This window comes from Mus caroli, chromosome 9 (assembly GCF_900094665.2).
Source record: "Mus caroli chromosome 9, CAROLI_EIJ_v1.1, whole genome shotgun sequence".
NCBI classification, from domain to species: Eukaryota; Metazoa; Chordata; class Mammalia; order Rodentia; family Muridae; genus Mus; species Mus caroli.
In genome coordinates, this window is record NC_034578.1 from 96,290,994 (window position 1) to 96,305,235 (window position 14,242).

At 35.3% G+C, this 14,242-nt stretch overlaps 1 protein-coding gene across 6 annotated transcripts in view; it reads left to right on the plus strand.

Annotated features, from left to right (window-relative positions):
- The window catches only part of Stag1 (stromal antigen 1), a 315,222-nt gene that overhangs the window by 162,365 nt on the left and 138,615 nt on the right, over window positions 1–14,242 (plus strand). For all 6 annotated transcript variants that reach the window (XM_021171588.2, XM_021171587.1, XM_029481814.1 and 3 more), the window contains 2 exons: window positions 1,188–1,339; window positions 7,741–7,814. In XM_021171588.2, the coding sequence (XP_021027247.1) occupies window positions 1,188–1,339; window positions 7,741–7,814 (226 nt within the window). The remainder of the gene's footprint in view (window positions 1–1,187; window positions 1,340–7,740; window positions 7,815–14,242) is intronic.

A 14,242-nucleotide genomic window follows, 5' to 3' on the forward strand; every position in this document is an offset into this window, starting at 1 on the left:
GCAGATAAACCAGTGCCATCCTAAATTTGGTGAGCTTGAAAAACCTAAGATACACCTTTAGATACTCTTTGTCATATTTTGAAAGTACTTTACTTCCTGTCACAGATAGTTAAATATGCATTGATTTGCATACAAATGTAAAATCACCAACTTGTAGTTTGGAATACAGGAATAGTCAAAATATTTTGTCTAAATTTTTATTAAATGAGCTTATAAATAAATGTTCATTGACTTAAATTTGTTTTCAGTATTTTGGTTTCACATTTTTGTCTAAGAGCTATAACAATCACTGTTAACCTGTAGCTGGCTTAGAAAGACTTTTCAAGTTTTTCAAAATAAGCATATGCTTAGGTAGGTAATTACACTATTGTGTATATGTGTACAGATATATTTCAAGGGAAATTGCAAAATTCTTTAAAGTAATTTTTGTTTCTAGCTCTATGGTGTGCTTGAAATACTTTTTCTGAATTTTGAAGTTGTACCACTCTTCGGTAATCAGTGGAGGCAGAAGCCTTTTTGTGTTTGTTAAGTCCATGTGATAATTGTAAATATTTTAGGAATTTTAATTCACCTAAGTAAAGGTATAAAGGAACCATTTGAAACACAGATGCAGTGGTAGAAAGAGATTAAACCTAATGTGTGAATGTAGGCAAGGCATTGTGTTACTTCTGTCTTTTGTGCTGGTAGACTAGATACAACTTCTTATAGTTTTATTTTATCATTTTATATATCTGTGTTTGCTAGTATATATGTCTATGTGCCTTATGTTCACAGAGGTCAGAAAACTGGAGTTATAGGTAGCTGGGGCTACCATATAGATGCTAGCAATCAAACCTGAGTTTCTAGATATACAGGCAGTGTTAACGATGTTCAGTACACATGATGGCACCGAGCCATCCCTAGAGGATAGCTCTAAACTCAAACTTTTAAAAACAAGAATGACCTTAAAAGAATTTCACAATTTCCCTTGACATATATGTTTAAGCTCCTTGGATAAGACTTTTAAATGAAGAAAGTTATTTTGCAAGTGAGATTAGTCTATTCCTGTCAGTTACCATTTTTTATCATTTTAAATTATGGCTGGATTATTAAACAGGTTTTTTCTTCTTCACTTGCTTTAACTTTTGATCTTCTCCCTAAAATCTTTGTTTCCCTAGTGACTATTGTAATTGTCCCTTATTTGATAGCAATGAAGCTGATGACTGCTCTGGTGAACGTTGCTTTAAACCTCAGTATTCATCAAGATAATACACAGAGGCAATATGAGGCTGAGAGAAATAAAATGATTGGGAAGAGAGCCAATGAAAGGCTGGAGTTACTACTTCAGAAACGGAAGGAGGTAAGTTTTGTGGTAATCTGAAATATAATAGTTTCTGCTGTCTTTTTTTTTTTTTTTTTTTTTTTTTTTTTTTTTTTTTTTTGTAAAGGACATTTTTAAAGTTGGCTATGCTGTTCGAGTCGGTAATCTTAGTACTTGGGAAGGCAGTCTGTTCAAGACCAACCTTGGCTGCACAGAAAGTTTGAGGTTAGCCTGGGGCATATGAGACCTGAGGTGTGTAGATGGGACAATAGAAAATTCATACGGGTCTTACATTCGTAAGATTTGGCTTCAAATTATTTCATCTTCAAGTTTTAAATAGAATTGTAATAATCACCATATTGTAGGGGTGACATGCAAACTTATTTAGAAAAAGATTTTCATAGTGTTAGGCAAGTCAATCATTTGATGTTACAGGCTCAAAAGAACACCAAATGATGATATCTCATTTGGAAGACAGCAAAAGTAAATTACAGAAGAAAGCCTCAGTATATTTTTTATTTGATGTATAAAGCAATCCTCTAAGATTGGTGTCACTCCACTCCTCCTCTTTCTCAGTGCAAGGTAATCCAGTCCAGGAGTTTATATGTAATAAGCAATCAAACTCTCTCTGAGAGCTGCTAGCTCTTACTTTATTTACACTTAACAATCTGATTTTTGTAGATGTGATAAAAATGTTTTTTTACATGGATATCTTATTTTTTACATTCATTTTCATTTTATGGGTAAACGTGTTGTCTGAACAGAATATTTATATACCACATATGTGCAGTACTCATAGAGACTAGAAAAAGGAGTTGAATTCCCAATACTTGATTAGCAAATTTATGTGTATCACCATGTTAGTGCACAGAATTGAACTCAGGATCTCTGGAAGAATACCCCGTGCTCTAAAACACTGAGCCATCTCTTTAACTTTTTTTTTTTTTTTAATTTATTAGAAGGAAAATTTGTGGTTCTTATTATTAAATCTTTTAATTTAAAAAGATTACATTTTCATAGAACTGTGTATATACACATAATGGGATTTAACAAACAATAGAAAGCAAAAACTTACAATGAAATTATTGTGGGGACCAAAGCTTCCTACCTAAACCCTTTTCATTCATGACCCATCTCACCCTAGAACTTTTACAGTACTTGGATTTATAGATATATAAAATCAATGTACAAATTAAACACCCATTGTTAATGAAAAAAACATAAAGAAATTTATTTTTAAAGAATTGTTTTGTTTACAACTAAATTTATTATATATTAATGATGAATTCAGGTTTGTATAATAAGGGAACACATATACTTATTTATTTTTACCTAACGAACTTCTAGCTTCTATGGGAATGGCTTAATTGGTGCTCGTTGTACAACCATGAGGACCTGAGTTTAGATTCATATCACCCACATAAAAAAAGCTGGGCTTAGCAGCACAATCCTAGCAAGAAGGAGCTAGAGACAGGACAATCCCTGGCGATAATCCAGTTTGGCTAAATCAGTGACACCAGGTTCAGTAAGAGGCCGTGTCTGAGGACAAACACAGTAGAGACATGATTGAGGAATACAACATAACAAGGAGCCTTGGTCTCCACCTATATGTACCTGTATGTGCACAAATGAACATATTTACCCACATATTTCACACACACACATAAACATGTTCAAACACAAAAAGAATTTTAGGTTGGGCTGCTTGATACTACAGAACATAAAAGTATCTTCAATGTCTTTTAGAGTTATAACTATTTTGATGTTGTAATTGTTAATACTGGAATGCAACTATATATAAGTACCCAGTACAAAACAGGTGTATGTTTAGAGCCATTTCAAAAACTACAGGAAATTCAGTTGTTTGTATCATTTTATCTTTTTCTTTTCTTTTAATTTTTTTTTTAAGATTTAGTTATTTTATGTATATGAGTACACACCGTAGCTGTATATATAGTTGTGAGCCTTCATCTGGTTGTTGGGAATTGAATTTAGGACCTCTGCTCACTCTTGTAGACCCCGGTCGCTAAGGTCAACCCTGCTTTCTCAGTCCCTGCTCGTTCTGGCCCAAAGATTTATTTATTATTATAAATAATTTTACTGTAGATGTCTTTAGACCTACCAGAAGAAGACATCAGACCTCTTCTGAGGTATTGTGAGCCACCAAGTAGCTGCTGGGATTTGAACTCAGGACCTTTGGAAGAGCAGTCAGTGTTCTTACCTGCTGAGACATCTCACCAGCCTGGATCATTTTTTCAACTCAGGATTTCTTTATGTACCCCTGATTGTCCTAGAACTGAATATGTAGTTCAGGCTGGCCTGAAACTTTACATCTGCTTTTTTTCTGCCTCCCGAGTGCTGAGATTAAAAGTGTGTGCCACTGTGCTTATTTTTGTGAAACAAAATTTTTAAGAGACCCCAGTCTGAAGGTCAAATCTATTTTTTAAAATAAATATCTTAATGTATAATTTTAATGATACATACTGAAGACTTACACTAGGAAACTATTAAAATTGTGTTTTTCATAATTACGCCATTATTGTCTGTAAGAAACATCAGTCATTATATGTATAGTAAGAACATTGCCACATTGTTTGGGGCAACATTCATTGGTATTATGTGGCATTTTGTCTTAGGGTTTCTATTGTTATGAAGAGTCACCATGACCCTGGCTATTCTTATAAAACAAAACATTTAATTGGCACTGACTTACAGATTCAGAGGTTTAATCCATTATCATCATGTTAGAAAACATTGTGACATGGGAGGCAGTGTGTTGCTGGAGAGGATGCTGAGAGTTTTATATCTAGATTGGCAAGCAACAGGAGGAGAGTGACCTCAAGGCCTGGCATGAGCTATTGAAACCTCAAAGTGACATATTGACTCCAATAAGGCAGCACCTATTCCATCAAGGCCAAATCTCATAATAGTGCCACTTCCTCTAGACATATGGGTGCTGTTTTCCTTCAGATCCCCACACATATGCATTGAAAAATGGCAATATTTTATATTTAGAGGAATAATTGCCATAAAATCTTATGGTAAAGCATGGGCAAGAACTGCCAGAAACACCTTGGATTCATTACATTTTTTGACTTTTTACTTTTGATCTTTTATGCTTCAAAAACATTTTATTGTTGCCAGTCTTTGCCTGACCTCAAATTCATTTATGCATACCTCCGTGGTATTATGACTAGCAACTGAAGAATCTTGGAGTTATGTTGTACTGTACTGTACTGTACTATACCATAATTGCTTTTCAGAACTATCATAACAAATTCAGTTGCTTAAAAGAAATGTATTGTTTAACATATTGAGCCCTGTGTTTTTCAGACATTTTCATCTGCACTGCAAAGAAACAATAGATTTATTTAGACTCTTCATTTTGGATTTTATTCCAAGGAAAGCCAGGTCTCCTGTATTGGGTTTGTGGCTAGATTTTGAAAGCGGGGGTGTGCAGCCAAGATTTTTATATTTTTTTGGTCTGGATTTTCCTCTTGTTTCTCATTGTAAGCTTAGGTAAAAGAATTGAGTAAATACCTACGGACCAGAATGCCAGCCTCAATTTTTGTTTTCAGATTAGTCTGCCATCTTTATTCTCCTCCTTGGACAAAGTCTCAGTATTAAAACAGTGACAGATTCTTTGCCAAAATGTGCAATGAATGAATGATCTCTTGGTTCACTTTCCTGTATACTCCTTAGTTTAATATGAAACTCATGAGCACAAATCCCCCACCACCACCATTTAATTAAATTTTGGGATTTTCATCTTCAAATATCTCAACAGAATTTTGCATCATTCTCTCGTCACAGCATGCTAGGGCTTTACTAAGACACACTCCAAACTTTTCCAAATTCATGTCAAGAAGTAATGAAAATCACCCCTCTCTTTTGGTACCAGTTTTCAGATAGGCCTTCTAATCATCATTACATACTTCAGAGAAATACCTTAAAGGAAGAAAGAGTGGTTTTGCCCCCTGGATTTTGCAGGTTTTTGTACAAGTTTGTCTGTTGTACTGCCCAGGGAGCAGAGAGAAATTGCATAAAGGCATAAGAGTCAGAATATTAATTTTCAAAGTCTTCTCAAGTTGACCCACTTTAACCAATATGTTCCATCTTCCACTGTTCAATCCCCCTCCAAGTCTACTGAAGATTTGAACTTGTCAATAGACTAAACCATTGTCAGAACCTTCACTCTAACCCTCTCTGGATATGCACTAACAGTCACATCTAAACATCTTATTTACTAGGATCTAAAGTAGCCCTCACCTCAGCGTTTAACAATCTCGGTGAAACAGTATAGATTGCTATCTGTACAGTATCAAGATGCTATTGCTGTCATGCTTTCTGAAGATACTGAGGGAAGAATTGAATGTAGGCTTCTTGATTTTTATGACATAATACCTGCATTCTATACATGATGGTCTTCCTGTGTATTCATCTGTTTCCAAATTTGTTGTTTCCCTAACGAGATGCATTATATGTACTTAAGTAAGCACTCTATTGTAATATTTCCCTGTCTTTAAATTTTTTGTATTTTGTCACTGGAGTAATGGCTTAGCAGTTTTTGGGTTCTTTCTGTCCTTGCAACAATGTGGTTCAGTTCCAACATGTGATTGGCTACTTGCAATCACCCATGACTCCAGCTTGAGGGTGATCAGACATACTGACCTCTGAGGGCCCCTGTATATACGTGGTTCATATGTATGTTTATGTGCATGCATACATATAGGCATACACACTTATAAACAGATTTTAAGAGGAATTTCAATTGCTATGAACCACTTTCCATATTAGATCACATTCTCAAATACTGAGGTTAAGATTGCCACTCATAGATTTTTTACATCTTTTTCTTTGTCTCATAAACCATATTTTAAATATTTTGGAAGTATATTAGAAACTGCTTCATTAAGTAGTACTGACTGGAATGTGTAACACCAATGAATTAGTTTTTGTGTTGTAAAATTCATAACAAGTATATTTTTGCACTTGTAGTAAGTACAATCATTTGAATAATTTCTTATATATTTATTTACATCATCAGGTGGTCACCTGAAAGTTTGCAAGCAATGAACATTAAATGATAAATGCTATATTTTAAATTTTGATCCTTTTCCAGAATTGCAATACATAGTAGTATGCCAACCATCCTGTGGGGGAGAAGCAGCTCATAGTTAGCCACACAGTCTTCGTAACATGTATAATATTGTGTGTTTCCAGCACTTCTTTTTATTTTTTTTAGATTCTATGTTTTCTGTTCTTACATTCTATCATGTCTGCAAACAATCCATTATTTTATTGATGTGGAATGTTCAGTGTCATATTATAAAATAGTCTTTGTTTAGATTATTGTTACAATAGGCTAAAGCAAGTATGCCAAGCATTTTAAAGTACACCTGGCTAAAGTTTTAAAACTTGTAATAGTTTTTATTACTGCCTTATCAGGGTATATTCACCTCATATATAGAGAAACACGTGTGCTGCCTAGTTTTTTTTTTTTCTATAAATGCTGTTAACAACATATAGCAAGAGTCGGTCTGAAACTATTTTACTGTTGTATGAAACAAAGCCTATGTAGGTGTATATAATAAAAGCAGTTACATTGCTGAATTATTTGACATGAAGTTTTTTTGGAAAATTGGGGCATCAAAAATCAGTGTCCTAGCCGGGCATGGTGGCATACGCCTTTAATCCCAGCACTCGGGAGGCAGATGCAGGCGGATTTCTGAGTTCCAGGACAGCCTGGTCTACAAAGTGAGTTCCAGGACAGCCTGGGCTATACAGAGAAACCCTGTCTTGGAGGAAAAAAAAAAAATCAGTGTCCTACAATAGCAAATATGTTGCTTTTGCACAGTAAATAAATTTAAAGCTTAACCCTTATTGATAATGTTGTCTGATATGTGTACCTCTGTGATATACTCCTGTGTTTTGTTAGTGGATTGCAGCAGTGTTAGCTAGGAGTCCTAGATTCCTCATATTTTGAAAACTATGCCTAGTTGAGTTACAAACTACTCAGATAAGGATACTAATTTGATGCATTGTAGAGGAGGAAATGCCATGTAAGTCAGGATGAACCGTGAAGTAATGAAGGCAGAACTAAGCCAGAAGACTTACTCGGAGAGATGTGTTTAAATGTCAGATGATTTCAAAAATAAATTATTCCAAGAAAATACAAAGTTGACCAATGTCTTTTCCCTCTCTTCCTTGTTCTTTTTCCGGTATATATGAATTGAGAGAAAGGAGAGGATCCAAAGCCAATGTGGCAAAACTACACAAGATCTACTGATAATTTTGGACTGAAATTCTATAGTCAGCAAGAGGTTAATTGCTTCTAGTAATGAGGATAATGAGTAGTTTAAAATAATTGGAATTATTCATTCCAGATAAAATGACCAATATTTCAATTTTCTTTTTTTATTGTTTCTTTTTCATTTCAGCTACAAGAAAATCAAGATGAAATTGAAAATATGATGAACTCTATCTTTAAGGGTATATTTGTTCATCGATACCGGTAAGGTATTCTAATCATTTAGAATTTTTTAACCTGAACAGCGGTTGTTTATTTATAGCATAGTTCATATAGCTCTACAACTCTATTTCCTTTTACTCTGTTTTCCTTTTTGGAAAATAGCTTGGTCTATAAATACTAATTTAATATTTGTCAGAAATTTTGCCATCAATATTATTGAAGCATCCTTTCTAACTCAACATTTGTTACTACTGGAGATATACTATGTACTTACATCCTCACAGATGTAAAATGAATTAATGTTATCATAAAATTAATATGGCCTACTAATAAACTATTGAGTATTATGACATTTAATATATTTTAGTGTCCTACCTTTTCCTCCATATAAGTATCTTGTATGGTCAGAGTATCAACTTGTCTTTGTTAAAATACCAGAGCAAAGACAGGAGAAATAAAGGACCAAAGAATTACCAGTATAGTAAAAAGTATGTTGGTTGAAATGAAATTCCTTTAAGCAAGGAAGACAAAACTAAAGAAATACATAACAATGAATTAGTGTTGCATATATATGTAGTTCTTTTAGTTATATGCAGTAAATGAAACAGGTTCACAAGATAGAAGTATTACTTTCAAAAACTTCAAGATTGGTCAATTAATTTTTAAAACAATGAAATTTTTAACGGATGTATAATGGTATGTGATAATTTACTAGAATATTTTAACTCATTACAAAAGAAATATGTTGATAGTACTTTCCTTGTGTGTGCCCTGGCTCGCCAGCAAGAACGACGCTGCAACAGGATCCTTCCACACGCGTTTGTTGGGAGAGCTTGATTGCAGAGGCAAAGTGACCCCAAGCCCAGAACTGGTGCTGTTTATATAGGCCTAGGAGAAGCGTGTCTCACACCCGGATTGGTCATGCATGGGTTATGCTTACCACCTCATTTGCATGCCTACATCTGATTGGTTAACTTCTCTCATCTGATTGGTTAACTTGTCTGTCATCTGATTGGTTAATTCTCAAAACCTCATCTTTGCAAAAAAAAAAAAAAAACTTTACTGCCTATGTATGCGTGGTGGCCAGCGGAAGCCAGCGCCACCCTGCAATGGCACATGTGGCTTCACACAACTTTTTTGTACATAATATTGGACTTTTATATACCATGTCTTTCCTAAGCTACTGTATTAAAATCCAACATTGACATACTTGTTTTTGAAATCTTAATTTAAAAATTGAACTTGAGCCTGAATATCTTGAGTTTTATACAAGACCTACATGATAAAAGGAGAACCACCATCCACAAGTTTTCCTCTGACTTATTACATACAACAACCCCTGCCCCAAATACTGTAAAACAGAAAACAATTTTTTTATTCACTTCACATCCCACTCATTGCCCTCCTCCCACTCACCCCCTCCCACAATCCTTCATCTGTCCTCCTCCCTTTCTCCTCTGAGTGCGTGGGGGACCTCCCAAGTATCCCCCTCACCCTGGCACTTCTAGTCTCTGAAAGGGTATATGCTCATCCTCTCTCACTGAGGTCAGACAATGCAACTCAGCTAGAAGAACATAGCCCATATAATGGCAACCTTTTTGGGAGTGCCTCAGCTCTGGATCTACATGGAGACCAGGCTGTACCTCTGCTACATGTGTAGGATGCCTAGATCTAGCTCATGTATGTTCTTTAGTTATTGGTTCAGACTCTGAGAGCCCAAAGGTTCCAGGTTAGTTAACTCTGTTGATCTTCCTGTGGAGTTCCTATCCCTTCATTTTTCTGCAGTCATTCCTCCTATTCTGCAGGACTCCACAAGATGCAATCACCGTTTAGCTGTGGCTGTCTGCATCTGTCTGAGTCACCTGCTGGGGAGGACCTCTCGGAGGGCAGCCATACTAGACTCTGGTCTACAAGCATATCAGTATGGTTAATAGTGTCAGGGATTGGTGCTTGCCCATCGGATGGTTCTCAAGTTGGACTGGTTATTGGTTGGCAATTCTCTCACTCTCTGCTCCATCCCCTTTGTATCTGCTTTTCTTATAAACGGGAGAGATAAATTTTGTATCCAAGGTTTTATGGGTGGGTTGGTGTCCCTTTCACTCAATTGGGGTCCTTGCCTGGCTACTGGAGGTGGCGTCTTCAGGTTCCATATCCCTAATGCTGTGAGTCACAGCTAAGATCACCCCAAAGCCGGTTTAAAATTGTTTTAATCTGTAACTTCTCGTGAGAAACCCTATTTATTTATTTATTTATTTATTTAGGTTTTTCGAGACAGGGTTTCTCTGTGTAGTCCTGGCTGTCCTGGAACTCACTCTGTAGACCAGGCTGTAGACTCAGAAATCTGCCTGCCTCTGCCTCCCGAGTGCTGGGATTCAAGGTGTGTGCCACCAAGCCCGGCTGTGAGAAACCGTTAAAGATACAGGTATAAGCAAAACATTTTCTGTACGTGACATTACAGCAGAGGAATCCCAGCAGGGTATAACCTATATTTAAAAACTTTAGAGATAAATGAAAATGGATGTCACAACAAATGCACTTGTATAATGAGCAAACACTTCTTAAAACTAGTAACCTAAAATTGTTTTTTTAAAGGTTTCAAAATTTTTTTTCAACAGCTAGTTTGAGATTTCATCTCATCTCAAGTCAAAATGAGTTAATGATCAAGAAAAGAGAATAACAAATGCTTGCAAAAGTGTTGTGAATGAGAAATTTTATTCACTGCTGATGAGAGGTAAACTAGTACAGTCATTCTAGAAACCACCATGCAGGTGTCTCTCAAAAACTAAAAAGAGGGAAGGTGGATGGATGGATGGACAGAAAGAAAAGAGGGAAAAAAGACAAAAAGAAAAAGTTAAAAATAGATCTGCTATATTACCCATTTTTATCATTCCTGTTGATATAGCTATTTGATTCTGTATGCTATCACAGTCATGTTCGTGGTCTTTGGCGAATAAAACTCAATAGCAAAAACGTTGGAAGGAACCTTGATGTCTGAGTCTTAATAAATAGATGATGGAATTGTCATATCTGTGTAACCAACCAATGGACGTTTGTCCAACTATAAAGGAAAGTCGTAATGAGATTTGCAGGAAAATGGACATAGCTGAGAAACGTTTAGCAAAGCAGTCCAAACATAGAATCTCCAAAATTGGCTGTTGGTTCTTATATGTAAATCCTTTTTACATACACACACACACACACATATACATACATACATATATATATATATATAAACATACATATACATTTATATATACACACACACATACATACATACATATGCATGCATACATATACACATACATACATGGATACATATGTAACCTAAATGGGAGAAGAAGTGAGAGTCTATGGCCATAGTTTGTGAAACAGGACAAAAAGACTTAAGGTGGAGGAAATGGGCATCTAGGAATATGAAAGCAGAGAACAGGTTATATGTAAGTCCCACTTCAAAAAGAAATAATCTTATTGATATATAGGTGGATTTGTTTTACTAACCTCATGTTAAAATCTTGAATCTATCTTCTTCAGAGACATTTGTGTGTGTTTAACTTTTTTATATAAAATACATTTGTAGTTTGGAATGCATTTTTTGTTTTTTTGTTTTTTACTTAACACAAAATAATTCAATTTTTATTTATTTTTGGGTTATTTCGTTTAATGTTTTTCACTTTTTATTGGTTATTTTATTTATTTACATTTAAAATGTTATCTCCCTTCCCAGTTTCCCTTCCACAAACCCCTGCACCCCAACTCCTACCTCAGCGCTTTAGCATTGCCCTACCCTGGGAGCCTCCACAAGACAAGGGGTTCCCCTCCCAGTGATGTCCAATAAGGCAATGAATGATCGCTAAAAATCAGCAGTGATTTAAGTCTTTAGCCTTTCATTGCTGTAGAAATTTTATTGCTCATTCATCTCATTATTCATTACTGGCTTTTTTCAAACTTTGTGTCTTTATGTATTAATATTGGTAGGTTTTTACATCATGAAATTTACATTCTATATTTTTAACTTATTGATATACAACTGAAGATTTTTTTTGGAATCAGAACGTTTTTCATTTTATCTACATAAAACCAACTTTGAAAAATGATGAATTTTAATTTTGTTCTTTAGTAATTTTAAACATGTATGTTTGAATTCTGTTTATTCTATACACACCACTCTTATCTCTCTCCCACTTCCATTAGGCTTGCTTTTTTTTGTTGTTGTTTGATTTAGTTATTTGATGTATGTGACTACACTGTAGTTGTCTTCAGACACACCTGAAGAGGGCATCAGATCCCATTACAGATGGTTGTGAGCCACCATGTGGTTGCTGGGAATTGAACTTAGGCCCTCTGGAAGAGCAGTCAGTGCTCTTAACCCCTGAGCCATCTCCCCAACCCACTTAGGCCATTTTTTAAATTCTAATTTCTTTTCTATATTTATGGCTTTTTACTTTGCTTTATGGTTCACTGAGTTTAACCAGGCTTGTCTGTTAGGCCTAGTGGGCTGTCATGTAGATATGTAACTGAAGACAATGAAGCCCTCCCCACTCCCCCCTTCCCGCACCCCAATCTCTCAGAATTATTTGTAGCTAATAGTTCAACAGTGAGTTAAGGGTGCTATAAGTGCTCCCCACATAAATGGCTGATTGTTGACAGGGCCAGTATCTTGTGTACCTTTTAACAGTGCCATCAATTTTTTAAGCCTCTTCCATGGTGATCTCTGACCTTTAAAGTTAGTGTTTTAAATGTCTTGTTTAGAAGTAACCCTCAGCTGTCACTTACTCTTCACATCCTGTCCACCCTTAGTCTTTACATTCTGTGGTGTTTACTACAAGAAGAGTCTTTTATGTTTAAGGCTGAAGAAATACTTTTTTTGTATGTAGATAAAAGCACAAATCCTCTGAAGGCCGCTCTATACTTGTCCATCTTGCAAAGTTATAGTAGTATGCTTCTTCTTGGGATTTTTTTCAAATCCAAGCATGGATTCTTTTACAAGGTTTACGGTATGAGGAATAGATCCTCTTGATGTGGAGTAGTCCTAATAGGCAGGCAGAGACTGTTTGCTTATATCATAATGACACTACTGTACAGATAGGTATAGCTTGCCTGACTATTATTGCAATTTTCAGGGTTCTTAGCTCCTTAAGGCCATTAATTTCTCCATCCATCCTTTATATCTTGTCTCTGATTCCTTTTTTGTACACCACACATCTGGTATCTTTTATAACACTACCAGGACTGCAAGAGCTATTCAGCAGGCAGGAAACTTCCCCAGCTTGATTTCTCCATATGTTACAATTAGGGTACTTAGTGTCCTTCAAATAGAGTCTCATCTTTTACTTATGTCCAGCATGATCAATAATTTGTTTTGTCCCCTGCATTCTACCAGACTGGCAACTTCTACAGTGATGTTTCACAATTGACACTGGAGTTTTGATTTAGTGACTGCCTTTGCTTCTCTTCTCGGGTGAAACTTTAGCAATATATGGTGTCTTCCACCAAAACTCTTAATTAGTTGGTTTATCAGAAAATATATTCCTATCTTTTTTTTTCAGTCCCCTTCATTTTGCTTAATCCTCTCCTATCGTAACTTTTCCATTGTCCATGCGTAAAGGTTTCTTCTCTCAGTATACCTTATCTCCTCTTTCTCTTTTCCTGTGTTCTTTCTCTGTGCTCTTCAAATCTCTACTTTATTCCTGCTGTTCCCTTTTAACACAAGACACAAATGAGTTTAAGCTACGATTTACATATAATAATGAAAATGTGGGCCTTGGTTACCTAGCACAATCAGTATAATTTTTTTCTGATTCCATTTGTTCACCAAGTATTTTATAATTTCAGTTTACTTAATAGTTGAATAAAATGTTATTTTGTGCATGTCCCATATTATCACTATTTATTTCTCAAATGATGGACATCTATGCTGATTCAATTTATTTAAGGCTAGAAATAGAAATAACTTAAGACCCAGCAGGGATTTATACTGTCCTGGATAGATACCTATGTTCAGTGCTGTTGTATCTGCAGTAGCTAAAAGCCCCACTTCTTTCATTGGTTTTGGGAATAAGGATAATATGTTTTTAAACTCTCAGTTTATATCTTCTCAGTATGTGTGTATTAACATTGGTTTGGGAACGTGCTTTTCTTTTTATTTTTCTTTTCTTTTTTTTTTTTTTTTTTTTTTTTTTTTAAATTTATGTTTAAAGCCTGGTCTCACTCTCAGCCCAAGGTAGTCACTGACTTGGCAAAATCCTCCTATCTTAGTCAGGTCGTGAATTTATAGGTATGATCAACCCAAGCAGCTTTATCTTTTTATTCATTTTGTAAGTTATTTGACATTTTTCTTACATAATTTTTTACTACTGTTAAGATTTCTTGTATTAAATCAGAAATGAAAAGGGAGACATAACAACAGATCCTGAAGAAATCCAAAACACCATCAGATCCTTCTACAAAAGGCTATACTCAACAAAACTGGA